This window comes from Nicotiana attenuata, chromosome 7, assembly GCF_001879085.1.
Source record: "Nicotiana attenuata strain UT chromosome 7, NIATTr2, whole genome shotgun sequence".
Lineage (NCBI taxonomy): Eukaryota > Viridiplantae > Streptophyta > Magnoliopsida > Solanales > Solanaceae > Nicotiana > Nicotiana attenuata.
The window spans coordinates 45,853,165-45,870,745 of record NC_031995.1 but is presented as its reverse complement, the minus strand read 5'-3'; the positions used below and the strand labels follow the sequence as shown (position 1 = coordinate 45,870,745).

General features: G+C 37.7%; 1 protein-coding gene across 2 annotated transcripts; it reads right to left on the bottom strand.

Annotated features, from left to right (window-relative positions):
- LOC109229028 lies at positions 1,594-16,960 on the bottom strand. Of its 2 annotated transcripts, none has more exons than XM_019394330.1 (11): positions 16,613-16,960; positions 13,774-15,854; positions 11,944-12,636; positions 10,948-11,637; positions 8,598-9,942; positions 6,095-6,444; positions 5,812-6,009; positions 4,187-4,344; positions 3,863-3,954; positions 3,680-3,786; positions 1,594-2,082 (listed from the first exon to the last, which is right to left on the bottom strand). In XM_019394330.1, the coding sequence occupies exons 1-10, from the start codon at positions 16,791-16,793 to the stop codon at positions 3,743-3,745; spliced, it is 5,832 nt and encodes a 1,943-aa protein (XP_019249875.1). In that variant the 5' UTR covers positions 16,794-16,960; the 3' UTR covers positions 1,594-2,082; positions 3,680-3,742. The 2 variants fall into 2 exon arrangements, with proteins under 2 accessions (XP_019249875.1, XP_019249876.1); XM_019394331.1 differs by having other exon boundaries at positions 13,777-15,854.

Here is a 17,581-nt window from a genome sequence, read left to right as displayed (position 1 = left end):
TCTTCGAATAGAAAAGTAGAAGTGATGAAACCTTAGAAAGTTGTGTCAGAGAATCACCAAAAGGTTGAGGAACAATGGCCTCGAGAATCAACAAAGACACTGAATACTATGAGATTATTGAATCGATTTTCCAATTAGTTTAATCCAAAGATTCTATAATACTACACGCATAGAGCCGTTGGAGCTCAATAAAAAAAATTATTTTTAGTTCTGCAAAAAATAACACAATCGGAGACACTTTCATTGAGCTCTTGCTCCAATTTTTGAGATGAAATGATTTCACGTGTAATGATCGTTATCCGATAACACAATGTAAGGAGCGTTACTGTTTTTGCCAACAACAACCAGGGGCAGATGATCCTCAAATAGTTCAGTCACTACTTTTAGTTTTAAGGCAAAATATATCGATAGCCTTTTTAACGTTTTCATACTTTTCACTTAGATATTTCATCTTAAGTCTATTTCATTTAAACATTGTAACCAGATTTTTACTATGTCATTTAGACACAATGTGTTGACATGGCAGGATACGTGTTTCTCACATTTTTTAAACGCGTGAAAATGGTCCCAAAAAAACAAACCTTTCATACATCTAGCCGAAACCTTTCATACATCTAGCCGGAAAGTGAATAATTTTTGCCGGAAAACTTTTTGGTCAATGTTTCTTTTAAATTTTTAGTTCTTTCACACTACTACTATCATCTCCTCTCCAAAATCTGAGCACACCACCACTGCCACTTTAAATTTGGTTACCACCATAAATTTGGAGATCTGAGAATGTTAAGAATCACAGCGAAAAAATCTCAAAAACTTTTAGTGTTGATCCTGCTGCCTTCTCGTCATGTTGCTGCCAAAGTTTCTCTTTTTTTCTCTTTCTAGGGAAAAAATGGAAGATTAAGAGGAGAAAAATAAGAATATCTTAGAAGGGAAAAGGGGGATAATGGAAAAAAAACGAGTCAAGTGGATAAAATTTCTGAAAGGGAGACTGATATATATATATATATATATATATATCACGGTGGTGCTGTTCCGATCACTGATCAACACTCTTTTACCTCTGTAAAAAGGCCTATGGTCTTGGGGAAGATGACAGACGGGTGGGATGGGATTTTCGTTTTTATAGTTTTATTTTTTAATTTTTTACAATTTATTTAAATTAAATCTACATGTCCTCGTCTTATTGGTCACTATGGTGTGTGAATTACACGCACCTTTTTTGTTTGGCTGACTATAAATTTTGTGTCTAAATGACACAGTAAAAGCATAGTTAAAGTGTTCAAATGGAACAGATTTAAAATAAAGTGTTTAAATGAAACATGTGGACAACTTTAAGGAAATGTTCATGTATTTTGCCTAGTTGTAATGAGCCCATTAGGGGCGTAAAAGTCAGAAAAAGTAGAAACAACTTTGTAACTAGGGCACCCACTGAGAAGTGAGCACCCCGCTCCCTGCATTACTTTCATAATATGCAAATTTCCACTTTTCGACCAAAAAAAAAAAAAAAAATGTAAGGAGCGTTACAGAACACCACAAGTTGGATCTGAACCAATGTAAATTCTTCCACTAATAAAATGAGCAAATTACAAACACTAATTGAATAAATTAAACTGGAATGAAAGGACTATTTAACACAATTCCGTAGCTAATTTTGTCTATTCTACTGTTCTTTAACTACTTTACCTAACCCAATTCACGCTTACGTGCTGCTAACCCGGGTTCCACACATTATTTACTAACTTCCCAAATGTGTCATCCGCGGCCATTTCATTCATAACAACTTGTGATTATCTTCTCGTTTCGAATAAATATGTCCAAAGAAGATATTAAAATTCTACAAAAGACAGCCAAGTACTGCGATTACTGTAGTCTGTTTTTAAATCATCTCAAGTTATGATGTACCAAAACTACTTGCCATATTACAAAAAATTTCAAGCCAACTTACATTGGAAAGGTTTTTGAATCACTGATACTGGAAGTGCACATTTCAAGGGGTAAAACAACAGCATGCACAGCCGTTAAAGCTTGTTTTGCCGAGCTGCATAGCAAGTCATCTTTCCATCTGTACAATTTATGTATACAATCCTGCAAATAAAAAATATACTCATAAATTCATGGGCTTTTGTCCTGGATATGAGATAAATGCATGGAAGAGAAATTTCTTGGATAAACAAACCACTGATGAAATCAGGCTATATTTACTGCATTCCGTTTTACGATTAAGATGATAACAGACGTGCACGATGTAAGTTAGGAAATTGCTTCTAGCAATGCCTTGAAATTTAGTGGCAGATTATCAGTCAACAACAACAACAACAACAACAACCCAGTGAGTTCCCACAGGTGGGGTCTGGGGAGGGTAGTGTGTACGCAGACCTTACCCCTACTCCGGAGGGTAGAGAGTCTATTTCCGAAAGACCCTCGGCTCAAAAAAACGAAAAGAAACAAGAGAGACAAAATGTTAGAACCATATGAGCAATAACAACAGCATAAGAACCAATAATAGATGAGAAAAAATAACAAAAACCAGTGAATAAAACCCGATACTATGAAAAACGAAAGAATAGTGGGGACACAACAATAATCAGTAGCAGCTTAGGACCCAACATTATCAGATCAGCCTCTCCCACGGACGAACTGTATCAACTACCTCCTATCCTAACACCCTAATGCTCGACCTCCACACCTTCCTATCAAGGGCTATGTCCTCGGAAATCTGAAGCCACGTTATGTCCTGCCTGATCACTTCTCCCCAATATTTCTTAGGCTGCCCTCTCCCTCTTCTCGAACCTGCCAAGGCCAACCGTTCACACCTCCTGACCGGGGCATCTGGACTTCTCCTTCGCATGTGCCCAAACCATCTAAACCTCGCTTCCCGCATCTTGTCATCCACAGGAGCCACACCCACCTTCTCCCTAATACCTTCATTCCTAATCTTATCCATCCTAGTGTGCCCGCACATCCACCTTAACATCTTCATTTCTGGTATTTTCTACTTTCATCTTCTTGATATGTGAGTTCTTAACTGACCAGCACTCTGCCCCATACAACATGGTCGGTCTGACCACCGCTCTATACAGATTATCAGTGAGATGGAAAAAGAAAAGATTACTAGTGAGGAGATAAAACCAGGTTCTGGAGATAATTAAATTTTGATGAAAATAACCTTTGGAGTTACATATAAAACTGATAGAAAATAATCGCAACTGGATGGAGTTGGGGAGCAGAATGGGAGAAATGGGCTAAGAAATCCATTTATTGGCCGTCTCACACAAGAACCTCATACAAGTCTTTTAGAAGCATAGATATGATCACATTTTCATAATTCACCTTAATTGTGAGAAAATTGGATTTTCAATTAAAAAAGAAAGGTTCTTTTTCCTCTAAAATTCTTGTTTGACCCCCAAGTTTAGTCTGGAAGGAAACAGCAACGAATGAGACAAATCAGCAGCTAAAATACAGATAAGAGATCAAATTCCTGTCTAATGTTTTAGGAAACGGATGATATAGTTTTTTTTGAAAAGGAAAACGGATGATATAGTTAACAGCATAAAAAGTGTATGGCACACAGGACAAGGAAACTTCTCCAAATTCACACCAGAAGTCAATTCTAGTATATGGTTATGACAAGCATAAACAAGAAACTATGAATGGGAAGTTAGCATGGGAAAGAAGAGACAACCTTGTCTTCGAGCAGAAGCACTAGCCTTGTATAAACAAGTTCTTGGAGTCTAGGAAAACATAATCAGATCGGCGTATGTCTCTTCTGTAACTTCCTGGGCACAAGTACTACAAAGAAAGAAAGTTGCTAATTGTGAAAACAATCAAAGAAATGAGATGTTAAATATAAGGGGCAAAAAGATACCTTCGTCCATACTGCAGAAACTTTCGGAGGGGAATATGGAATCAGGGTCAATTGCTTGCTGCAGAGGTAGGACATTAGCCACACTGAGTTTGCTGCATAAACAAGAAGAAACAACCAATTTTGGTTAAGAAGAATGTTAACAGGTACATAACAAGCTAAATATTACATATGCAGTGCAAAAGCAATGAGGATCTAAGACAGTTAAGGTTATTATTTTCTTTACTGTTTGTAACTATCGAACATAATGGTCAGCTTCCAATATAATGTAAAGGAAAACCTGAAGATTTATTGCTTCAGGTGCTAATAAAGAATTAATTTAATCACCTGGCCCATGAGGGAACAAATTTTCGAATGGGTAGATCTTCATCCTCATCCTCTTCATTATCGGAGCACTGATAAGGTGAGATCTCATATGATTTCTCTTGACTTCTCTTGGGAATGCACTCAGTGTTTGCATCAGGTTTCCCCAATACACATGTTACCTATGCAAATAAAATACATCCAAGTGTGAGGACTGAAAGCAAAACTCTATTTATGAACATTGGATCAGACAATATAAAACAAGCCTTCTTTCTATAATTAGTGAAATATAAAATTTTACCTAGGTAAGGCAAGTGTCCCAAATGGATTGTAACCTAACAACTTCAAAATTCTAAAGATAGAAAAACGGGCATGCCTAACAGATCCAAGAATACGATGAAAGTCTAGAAGTGGTTTGAGCAGTAGCAGCACAGTGCTTCTTTGTATCTTAATCAGGTAAGTTCTTTATATTTGGCACAATATTGAACTGTCACTAATTCTGTTAGCAGAAAGTGACTAAATAACATAGCCATTTTTTATAAGGACAAATAACATAGCCTTCTTCATCTAGTCATCTAGATTATGAACTTGCTATTGGATGCATTGTCTTTTAACTTTCTCCAGTGAAAGTTTCAGTAGAAAATAGAAAAAGGAAGAGGGCAGGACTAGAGTTCAGAGAATACAATAAAATGGCTAGGATTGTTTGGGCAGTAGCAGCACACAGCCCATTTGCATCACAGCAAGTAAGCTCCTTGCCTTTGGCACAATAATAAAAAGTCAACCAATTTTGTAGCATATATAAAAAACGGCCTCAGACCTAAGTCCACTCCTTGCTGAGCACTATTGGATTGTGCTTCCGTATGTCAACTAACTTCACTTTCAGAGTAGAATGACATATGTGAATTGCATATGCATCTCATACATAATATTTTGTGAATGTCTATTAGATAAAGCAAGATCTATCCTTGCAAAATGAACTGGAACTGGCTTCTCTATGGGATGTGTCTCTCTTTTTCTAATGATGCTTTGTTAGGTTGCTTCTTGACAAAAGTCATGCTGGACTACAGAGATTAAAGCCTGACCACTAGAGAAACTTAAAAATGAATTAGATAAATAGAGGAGTAGATACTAAAAGGTAGTGGAAGAGAAAGGAAGAAACAAGGACAAATGAGTATGTAAAGATTGTTGCTGTTTGGTTTACTGCTAATAAAGAAGGAGGCCTTTTCAAGCACACTGGATTCGTTATTGATGTATGTTTCTGCAGGAAACACTTGCTAGGGAGCACAGTCAGTGCTTTGAGAGTGCCTATTGAAGGACGGCATCTCAAAGTGATAGTTCAAGAAGACGTGTCAAAACAAAAGCCCCCTGGGATTTTGGAACTCAAATACACCAGTCAATGCAAACAGGGTTACAAGGTATAGATAGCCTAGTTCCTACAGATAGCAGCCAATCATAACTTTTTTCTTGGTGTGTGTGTGTGTGTGGGGGTGGGGGGGGGGGGTGGGGGGGAGTGGGTGGGGTGGGGGTGGGGGGGATAATATAGTGATGCTGCGGAGGAAAGCAAGTGTACATCGTGGACAATCAGAACTTGTACTGAACTTAGCTACTGATCAGCTACTAACTAAGACGTTTCTATGGAGATGCATTACCTTTTCATGATCAGTAGAATTGTCAGAAACGTGACATTTTCTTGGTGGTGTCGTTGCTTGAAATGAATCATTTCTCACAGGTTCCGCCGGCTTGGGTTCAGTCTCTAGCTTCTTGAAGGTCTTTCCTACTCTTTCTTTCTCTGTTTGACACTTTTCCACGTCACTATTACATTTCTTTTTACCTGTCATCTTGTCGTCCTATAGCAAAAGTAATCAATAATTAGTGCTAGCAGAACAAAACACAAGCAGAAAAGGCAGAATTTTAAACAAGAATGTTGCATACAATAGTGAGAATTCCTTTGCCTTTCTCCGCTCTTTTAGCATGAGTTTTATCCTCCTGCTCTCTCTGCTGTCGTCGTGCTTCTTCTACTCGCTTTCTTTTCTTTTCCTTGTCATTTTTCTCTTCTTCTTCCCTCAGCCTTTTCCTTGTTATTGCATCAGCCTCCTTTTTCTTCTTTTCCTCTTCCTTCTTTTTCTTGTGTAATTCCAATTGTTTTGAATTTTCTTGCTCCAACCGTGCCCGCTCATGCTTCATTGCTTCTTTCCTCATCTTACGCTCGTTCTCTTTTTTCTCTTCCAGGCGTTTTGCAGCTTCAGCAGCTTCCAGAGCCTTCACTTTGATGTCTCTCTTTACTGTGGAATAACAGAAAACTTAGTAATTACACCAGTACTATCAAAAGGCAGCCCTTGATCATGCACAAGCTTCATTTTGCATAATCTGACTTGGCATGCAGGAGAAAGGGTGGGTGGGAAAAGTTTGTATTACTGATCAAGATAAGCAAAGCTGCAAAGGTGGGGGTAGTAACACGTTGAATCTTCAAGATTGATTTTCTTTGGCTTGCAATATATCATCACAAGGGAATCCAATTCAGTGAAAGAAAACAAGAACTATGCCTCAATCCCATGCAAGCCGAGGTCGCTTGGGGTTGGGTATATCAATTTTCATGTTGCTCCATTAAGCTCATCTATATCCAATATTATACAAAACACAAATAAAAACAAAAGGGACTAAAAGTTCTCTTATTTTCTACTGGCATATAAATCTCTATTAGGACTCGAAGACTCCTAGTAATATTGGACCTATAGTACACATACTAACATGATTAAAACTTAATCCCAGCTAATTGGTGTCACCTAAATAGAGCTTTTTCGTCCATCATGTCCTACTTTTCCTGGAATTCAGTGAAAGAAAAAAGCACAAATTCTCACCACCTAGTTTTGATATCTCCAGTGTATCATCAACCAAATGTGATATTCTGATAAGAATCTTGTTTTAGTTTTTAAATCCTCATTTATGTTCCTGTAGAATGCAAACATTAAACATCACACTAAGTAAAGATTGCTATTAACTTCGAGCCCGTTTGGACATAAAAAAATATTTCCTTTTTTCCAAAAAAAATTCACTTCTTTCGAAATTAGCGTTTGTTCATAAAATTTACAATTTTCACTTGAAGATGCATTTTGGAAATTTTCGAAAATTTGAAAAACTCCAAAAAACTGTTTTTCAAAATTTTCACTCAAAACACTCACAAAACTTCAAAAACAACCCAAACTGAATTTTATGTCCAAGCACAACTCTAAATTTCAAATACCATTTTCACTTGAAAAAAAATTTCACCATTTTTTGGAATTTTATAAGTAATTCTTATGTCCAAACGCCTACTTCTTCCTATCACACAGTGAAATACCAAAAGCAATCTTTTTGGCAGAGAAAAAGAAGAAAGAAGAAGCTAGTAGCAATCTAGATTCATCCCCCATCAACCACCACGGCACAACCAAAATAAACAGCTGAAAGTGAGTAAATTCTGAGAATTATACAACGTGCTATTCTCTTACCAGAATAATGAGGTGCTATTATCACATAATCAAAGGCTAATCAGGTATTACCTTGAATACTTCTTGAAAGAGCCACTAAAGCTTCAAACTCTCAAATTTCAGGTATAACATACTCAACGGGAAAAAAAAGTATAACATGCCTAAGGCCTATGTTGCTCGGACTCTCCAAAAGTACTGCCGCACCCTTGTCGGATCCTCCAAAAATGCACTAAATTTGGAGGATCCGACACGCAGGCAACAATATTTTTGAAGAATCCGAGTAACATAGCCTAAGGCATAGTAGAAGCATGATACTCCATAGAAGAACACAGGAGATGCTACAATAAAAACCAAAGGCCAACGACCACTGGCCTTTTTCCGGAGGAAAAAAAAAAAGAAACCACTGAATTTTCCAATCTCCAAAATCAAAGTCCAGGGAGATCAGATTTATTGATGCAAAACACCACCAAAGTTAATTGTTTAAGTACCACGTTAAGTCATAACAGAAAACTTGATTCACTTGCATCAATATCCTACTATGCTAAGTTCTACCGAGATTAACAGATACTCCCTCCGGTCCACAATAAGTGACCAATTTGCCTTGGGCACACCCATTAAGGAAATACTAAATTCTAGACAAAAATAGTTAGTGTGACTAAACTACCATTAATTAAATGTTGCAGCATAATTTAATGTGAGGAGTAAAAGACTTTTTAGGGATACGTACATAAGGGTAATTTTGAAAGAACAAATGGTTTTTTTCTTGATTATAGACACTTATTTTGGACCAAAATAAAAAGGCAAATTGGTCACTTATTATGGATCGGAGGGAGTACCATTTAATGCTAGCAAGCAGTCCTGCCACAAAAGGTCACCAAGATTATTCACAAATTATTTTTTTCCTCTTTTTATTTTTATAAGGATAGTTCCAAATTTTGCTATAAAAGAAGGAAAAAAAAATGATATTTTACCTGTACATACAGCAGCTGCTTGTTTCTGTTGGACTAGTGGTATAAATGAAGTCGCATTTGAGACAATGTTGTTCTGTCTTGCCCCTTTTTCTGATAGGTTCTGCCTCTCGCTCTTAAAACTGGATTTAGATGATAACTTTTGCCTACTAGACCTCCTAAGGGATTCCTTACCTTGTTTAATTCCTTTTGCACCCATCAAAAAACTCTGTTTCACCTTTGCCCCACTCATATTTTTTAAGCTACTTCCAAGCTTTCTTTTGGCTTTATTATGATGCCCAGTGCAGCTAGCATCTGTCTTGAGAGAATCCAGACTTCCCCTAGCATGAGACCTCTCAGCTTCAGAGATTGAAGCAGGAGGATTCAGATATGAGTCAGCTACATCAGCAAGTGGTAGTCTTTTGACATGACTATTCACTACCGTTGAATCAAATTCATCACAGATTTTACCAGCCACCTCATCTGCAGCCTCATTCTCCTCACTACTATTGGGATCCTCCTCAATTGGGAAACACGTGAGCTCCGGGTTTGAGCTCAAACGCTTCTCTGAACTGGTAGAATGTGACGAGATCCTTTCCCAAAACTTTCCAACAGGAGACTGGTATTGGCTCCCTGACCTCCCTCCAAATTGACATTGGTAAGAAGATTGATAATCAGAACAAGGTATCTCCAGTTTATAATCTTTCACTTCATCCACACAGCTATAACTTGCCCTAAGCTGTTTGTTGACATCCTCCTCCGGAAAGAAGGTGCTCCTCAGATCCAGGTGCTCAAGAAGCCCATTAGGTAAAGATTGATATAGATTTTGAGTATGGTGCAACCCAAAAGCAGATGTGAGATGAGATAAGGGTGTATTTGCACTAGCTGATTTGCAGATGCGCTCCAGAAGGCTAGCACGCTGAATTGTTGTGCTTGGAAAGTTCAGGTTATCATCGCTGATCCCAAATTGGGCAATATCCATTTCCCCATCTGCTGTTGAGGCATCAATAATAAAACCCTCGAGCACAGGCTTAGATTGATCAGCATCTGTGATATCCAAGTCTTTATTTTGCGGAGAACTGCTAACACATGATTGGGAATATAGGCTCTGGTCTCCAGTATGAGATTTTCTCTCCAAACAAGTCACGTCTTTAGGATTATCCAACTTAACATTCTTTTCAAGGTGCAGCAAGTCTGAAATGTCTTGTTCATCAGAGAATTTTTCAGCATCAGAAAGGAGTTCATGTTCTTCTCCAGTTTCCAGTTCCTTTTCAGCTGGCTCTTTAAACAAACTTGAGACATGGGATACACGTAACAGTTTGTCATCAGAAGAGGAAGCAGACCCGAACTGTTTAAAATGTACCGCGTCCTGCAGATAAGTGACATGGCAGAAATTATGTCCTAGAGGAATTTAAGGTAGCCAGCTGAATCATGGCAAAAAGATCGCAATATTATTATAAGCAAAGAAAGGATTCTTAGTTTTTTATTTACAAGGTGCAATACAGTAGATGATCTTGGCAGTGGATCAGATTTAACAACTTGCCCTTGAAAAAATCAAACTAGACTTGAAGAAATTTGAGTCATCAAACAACCTGAACACATTAGTCCGCCAAATGGACTTCATGACAAGCAGAATATGGCAGGACTTTACATCTTTCATGCAGTCATTAATTTGCCCTTGAGGTCACAATTGCCAAAGCAAACACACTTAACATGGATAGCTGTTTTTCGGCGCATGGTACTCCTTCCCAGATCTTTCATTCCATACCCCCCCCCCCCACCCCCACAAAATAAAGATAATGGTCTGCTAAAATAAAATTGGGTCTTCCTCTGTTTCTTATCCTTTATTCTATTCTTTAATGAATCGATCTGACTTGAGCAAATATTTGTGTATTTCAAAACAATTTGTAGGTCGGCCAAACAAGAAAATATTGGTATAACTACAAAAGAGAGGTTTACTTGAAAGTCACGGCTATTATCAGCAATCAATGTGACATGTGCCCCAAACAAAAAACAGTAGATAATGTAAAGAAATGCATGCAAAAAACCTTTGCTGTAGGTCTGCCTATAATGGAAGAGTCACAACCATTACCAGAGTGAACATGTGCTTCAAGAAAATAGCAGTAAATGGTAATTAGAGACATGAAGAAATCTTTCACAGTAGTTCAATTTGTAGTACAAGATGGAACTTGCAAAATAAGATTTTGTTTCCCAGCTAAACAAATTGGAAAAAGGCAGTGCAATAGAAAATTCTTACTCCTAAACCTCGTTCCATTAAAATATTGTATACACCAATGAAGTCAACTTGTGTACACAGAAGAATGTGAATATCATTTTAAATATGCAAAGAATAAATTCAATTTAAGTACTGTACCACTTCATTTTGCAGCTTCAACAAGGAACTAATTCCTTCTCCCAAAGGACAATTTTTCTTCTTGGATATACACACATCAGAACTCTTGGCTCTGAAAGGTGTAAGTTCCAAAACACTGTCTGATTGCTCTTGAGTGGTGTTGGAGTTTAAGCTTATAGCATCCATCTGCATGTGGTAAAGCTCTGATATTTGAGAGTTTGGACAAACAGAAAAGCATTTAGTTTGCCTATCTTCAATTCTTCTCCTCTTAACTTGTGGCCACGAATCCAGCTTAGCAGATCTGAATCTTCCATCAAACAGCAAGGACTCCCTTGAATTTTCAATTTCACTTGATATGGAAAGATTGAGATTCTGCTCATCATTGCATCCAGATTGTTGAGGACTCCATGTAGGCATGTCATTCTCTTTCTGATGGGAATCCCTATCCATATCGCACTTGACACACAAATCTCCATGACTATTTTCACCATCAAAACAATATAAATTTGGATCATTTGGCATCCTAGACTCTCTCTTTGTATCTTGGGAAATGGAAGTCAGATCTTCAATTTCAAGTTCCTTCACCAAGCAATCCTCGGAATTGCTAGTCACCTTTTCGGCCAAAGTTGAGATGTTATGTGTCGCAGCAGTTTCAGTGTTGGCAACATAAGATGCAGGTAGACAAGCATTCCTGTCACAACTGTTACCTCCCTGTCCAACCATGAGGGAAAAGTTCCAGCCTCAGATAAGCTTATAAGCAATGCATAACTTTCTAAGCAAAAATTGAGTACTATGTCAACAAAACATTGTTCTGCCTGGATACCACAGAAATTTTGTAAATTCTGAGTGTTTACTACTTACAAAACATAGACTAAATAAAAGATCAAAAAATTTCATAGAAGGAACAACGATTGGACATGCATAATAAAGGAGCACGCACTAGTGTTTTTCTTACTGAAATAAAAGGCTGCATTGCAAGAAAAGCAGGTTTTAAGCTCAAACAGCTTCTTCACGTACCACTTCTTTTTGCAGCTTTGGCGAGGAAGGTGCTCCTTCTTTCAAATGACAGTTTATCTTCTCGGATATACCTCCATTAGAACTCTTGACTCTGAAAGGTGTATGTTCCACAACATTGTCTGATTTTTCTTGAATGGTATTGATGTTTAAGCTTATAGCATCCATATGTATCCGGTAAAGCTTTGACATTTCAGATTTTGGACAATCAGAAAAGCAGTTAGCCTGCTTATCTTCAATTTTTTTCCTCTTGACTTGTGGCCATGAATCCATCTTAGAAGACCTGAATCTGCCATCAAACAACGACAGCACCTTTGCATTTTCAATATCACTTGATACGGAGAGATTGAGATTCTCATTATCATTGTGACCAGATTGTAGGGGACTAGACGTATCCAAGTCATTCTCCTTCTGATGGGAATCGCTATCATTGTTGCACTTGATGGTAACATCTCCATCACTGTTTTCACCACTAAAACAAGTTAAATTTGGATCATTTGGCATGCAAGACTGTCTCTTCGCATCTTGGGAAATGAAAGTTGGATCTTCAATTTCAAAGTTCTTTGCCAAGCAATCCTGGGAATCTCCAGTCACCTTTTTAGTCAAACTTGAGATGTGAGGTGCTGCAGCAATTTTGGTGTTGGCAACATAAGATGCAGGTAGACACTGAGCATTCCTGTCACAACTGTAACATCCCTGTCCAGCCATGGGAGAAAAAGTTCAGACTCAGATAAGGCTGAAAGCAATGCTTAACTTTCCCTTGCTAACTAAAAATTGAGTTACACGTCAGCAGAGCATTGTTCTGCCTGGATACCACAAAATTGTGTAAATTTTGTGTGTTACTACTCAAAACAAATACAAACTACATAAAAGATCCAAAAATTTCATATAGGGAATAAATTGATTGTACTTGCATAATAGAGGAGCACGTGTTAGTGCTTTTCCTTCTGAAATAAAAAGTTGTAGTGCAAGAAAAGCAGGTTCTAAGCTCAAACAGCTTCTTCATGTAGCAGCCAAAAGAGGGGCCTACACCCCTAATATAAAGAAAGAGGGCAACCATCTACTTTTCTCCACTTGACTAAAAATTGGAAAGGACTCCAAGGTGTTGCCGAATTATAGAATATCAAGTCCCTATGAGTTAATGGAGTTCCTGCCCAAACTTTGAATGCAAACAATGATGCTAGTGCCACTATTAATTTCAGAGATGACTTACACATTGTTTCTTTGTGTATCAGTCATATATGAAGTACGCCAAAACCAGTACATATCTACCAGAAATATGGCTTGAGTGTAAGTGTTTGATCACATCATGATATAGATACTCTCTTTCAAGTCTTAAGTAAGTCATCCGAATTCAGAACAACCTAACAAACTCATAACTGAACATATTTATAAAGAAAAGACAAAGCAAAACACACAAAAATCACCTTAATTAACTAGTAGATGATCATCTTTTCCGAATTATTAAATCAAAGCTACTTAATCAGATTCAGAATCTGCAGGCATCCATAGGTTGGCAAAGTAAAACATATATGCCTGCTGAAATACATAGTTCTAAAATTAGGAGTAGCAAAAAGTTTATAAATGTCACTAAATAATATACATCAATCAATTGCAGATCTATCATAAGGACTTCCCGATGCCAAATCAAGAGATCCATACACCATAAAACTGTTAATACACTCCATGATATCCAAAAATAGATAATGAAGCTAAAAAATAAAAATGTAATAATAGATATTAGGAACATATTACTTTGTCATGCAGCTTTTACCAAGATAGCCTCAAGCCAAAGAAGAATGCATGTAAGAAAAACATAAGAGTGCAACATACCACCTCCGCGTGCAGTTCTACCACAGAATTATGTGATTCTTCTAAACTGAGTTTAACATGCTGAAGCTCTGCATCATAATGACCAACATCATTTGACAGTGTCTTATCATCATGCAGATAAGGAGATTGCCGAGAACATTGTCTGCCCATTGACTCATATATGGTATTCCCTGATGCACAGCCATTCATTCCGGTACCAGCAGGGTCTCTGATTCTCGAGGCAAAAGAACTCCCTGGAACGTCGTCTAACTTACTTGAAATTTCCTGCTCGGGTATTGACTGTTCCCAAGAAAATCTGTTATCTACAGGGCTGACAGACATCTTCTTTTGTGAGATTGGTTCTAGTGAGGTATTGGAAATATCATCTGTTAGTTTCAAGCTCTTCTCCTCAAAGTTAGGAGTAAAGCTCCTCTTCAGGTTACACTTTTCCATGTCATCAAAGTGAAGTTGTTTTGGCTTCATTGACATAAAACAATCAGGTGAAGGATTGGCAACCAGACATTCCACTCCCACTTCTGGGTCAGAATTGCTGGTTCTAGACCTAGAAGTGGGAGATCCTTCCGTTGCAGCTTCAGTGTTTCCTTGCTGATTATGGGTGTCACTGTTATCAGAGCAAGGGATGATCGATTTACTGCCTGTTGGACAATGAGTATCGTAATTTTCATTGGAAGACTTCTCTGAATCAGCAGATATAGAATGGGCACCTTCAGAACCAGCAACAGTGGAAGTTACAGGCTGTGTTGTGACTTCATTGCCAGTGTTATTTTGTCTCTTTTTGCTTTTCTTATCTGATCCAAGAGAAGGTTTAACTGACTTGAATGAACCAGAATTGTCAGATAACACTTCTGATGATCCACCAATTGCTGTAGCAAAAACATCAGTGCTCAACCCATCTGAGAATGCAGATATAGTGGCATGTGAATCATCAACCAGACAAGGCAATTGTTTGGCCATACTCTTGGATCTTGTGATCCTACCACAATAAATGTCATTCTTCTTCTTAGTTTTCAGGCAGCCTTTGACTATTGCCTTGTGAGTATTAGATGTATTAGTCTCTTCCAATGACCTACCTGACACACAACCTGTAGAGCGTGCTTGGGTATGATCATCGTTTTGAACTACGCCAGCAGAACCATCCACTTTAAGAGAATCATTTATGCAGTTCAGTTGTTTGGCATTACTTCTGGACCTTGTGACTCTATTTTCAATCCCCTCATGCTGGTGTACTTCTACAAATTCCTTTAACTTGATAGCTTCACTGCCAACAGGAAAAGATTCCAACAAGTGGTCTGACTTGTTGGAAAAATCAACTAGTTGAGAAGCAGAGGCAGACAAATTGATACCTTTAGAAGCAAAATTGCAGCTACGTTTGTGGCTTGAATGGCTTTTCTGAGCTGTAGCAAAAGAGTTATCCACTTTTTTTGTATGACTTTTCACACACTCAAGTTGCTTCGCAGATGTTTCATGCTTAGAACTCTCACCAGTATGTAAATTGATGTCCCTTTCTTGACCTTCATGATTTCTTTCAGCTGATTCCCTCAACCCGCCACTACCATAACTAACTACACAAGGTTCAGACAATATCTGCAACCCATAATTGAGATTAACTCGTTCAGGAGTAGAGAGACCAATCCCTATAGAGGCAGCATCACAATTTTTCTGCTGACTGGAGCAGCCCTCCACTTCCCCTTGTGCACTATTACGAAGCTGAAGAGCCTTTTGTCTAGACTTAGACCTTTGTATTCTAGCTAGTGACTGGTCTAGATCATTACAATTGTTCTGGAATCTTGTATCTGTCTGATCTAGGGGAGAGTTAACACTTACATCAAGCTCGGGAACACTTTTCAGAGCATATTCCTGGTTATTATCATGATCTACAGCTTTATTAGCTGTCCCATCTGCGTGATAAAGGCCTTTGTCGGAAGTATGAGTCTCTGAGAATGTTCCATGAGACAGATCTTCGTTGTCATCTGTGACAATTGGCCTCTTGTTCAATGAGCAACGAGCACTAGCATGGCGCACAGTAGGTGGCCGTGGTCGTGGAACTAAAATTTCAGAAATCAGCTCTTCTTTGTTCAGCTCTGGAAAAAAATGAGAGAGAAGAGAGATCTAAGTGTTCCTTCAACCAAGCCAAAACATGAAATTATCGAAGCGTAGAAATTAGCAATTGAAAGTTTCGAACGTAAATTTATTAAGGGAAAACAAGACATTTTTTGGTTAAACTGTGGTTCTCTTTATAATTTGTGTTTGAAAACCAGCAAGACCACAAAAAGGACATAGACAAGCACATTTTAGCTGTACCGAACAGTAGAAAAAAAGGAAGAGTGAAGAAACATGAAAAACCTTAACTTATATTTTTTGTGAGCGTGTGGGGCCAACTCTTAGGACCAACTACAGCCTTCGAAACTCGGGGATAATGGGACCGCTCCTCTAGCTTCTCCACTTAACTACCAGGCTCAGTTGGCATGGCGCAGGGCTCGAACCTGTGACCTAAGTCACAAGTCCCTCAACCTTGACCCCTTGAACTAAGCCCTGGGGGCACATGAAAATCCTTAACTCTTTGCTGTTCGAATTTCAAAAGTTCCATTTACAGCAGATAGATGAGGTAACTTATCAATCATTATATTTATCCGGAACAATAAATACTACGCTTTAACCAGGTCGTACAGTAAAAACGATTCTACTGCTGAATTTCCTACAAAAGAAAATTAATATTTTACTATGTATATAGAAGTCGAGCCAAAGGCAATGGTTAAACTGAATCCTATACTTGCATTCGCCTAACTGGGTCACAACGGAACCCTAGAAAAGTGGAACAGCAGAAATTGGCATATGTTACCTTGAGGATTTGACGACTGGTGATTATTCAAGAGCCATGGAGGAGGAGTAATTCCTTCGATTATAAGTTTAGAAGCGAGGTGTTGGCTATACAGGTCGGTTTGTTGCTTAACTTGTTCGATGATCCGATTCTTCCTCTCGAAGATTTGTACGAACAGATTCTCCACCGTCGACATGTTCATTCCAAACGACACCGCATTACCGTCGAATCTAAGCCGTCCGGTGACTTTGTGGAGGGGGGAGTGTAGAGAGTGAACGTTTCAGGAAGAGGAATGGGGCGAGATCACTTTGGCGTGAGCGCGGATGGCATTTTCAAATTTTGCTGGATATGAACGACGTCGTAGCCCTCAATTTTTTGAAGAGTAATAAATGGAATGCTTTCTACCAGTGGTATAGTTATAAACTTATAATTCCTTACACCTTGTTTGGATGGTTGTTGCTCATCCTTTCATAATATATCATTTTGTATTGCATTTTATTATAATGTAGTATTTATAAATATAATATCTAAATAGATTATATTGTTTAATATAATTTAATATTATTCAGTAATTGATAAGTTTTCTAAATATCCTTAATCGTTGTAAATATTTTATTTATTAATAGTTCTCATAAAAATAATTTAAGACAAAATACAATTAACTTTCTAATTAGGTTCCTTCAAATCGTCTTTATTATTATTTAAAAGAAAATATATTTTTTCTGCAAATAGGAGCGAAACAAAAGAATATGAACAGACAAATTCCTTATTTTTTGTATTTTTTTTTTCTCCAAGCAAAATAAGTTTCTTTCATATTAAGTTTCCGAAAATTGAAGAGCAAAAAAATATTTTTCTTCTTAAAAAACTATTATTTTCCACGAAGGTGAAAATATATAAATAAAACGATAAGATACCTTTTTTTTGTACATACAATAAAGATAGAAGACTATTTTGTTGGTAAATGCCACAAGAATACGAGAATATAATACT

Bases quoted from the DNA above. Each gene is read 5' to 3' on its own strand.
- LOC109229028 (XM_019394330.1), bottom strand. From the start codon at position 16,793: ATGAACATGTCGACGGTGGAGAATCTGTTCGTACAAATCTTCGAGAGG. The intron at 6,445-8,597 runs GTAAAATATCAT...GTTATTCCACAG, and splicing joins AGCAGCTGCTGTATGTACAG to TAAAGAGAGACATCAAAGTG. The intron at 6,010-6,094 runs GTATGCAACATT...CTTTTGCTATAG, and splicing joins GCAAAGGAATTCTCACTATT to GACGACAAGATGACAGGTAA.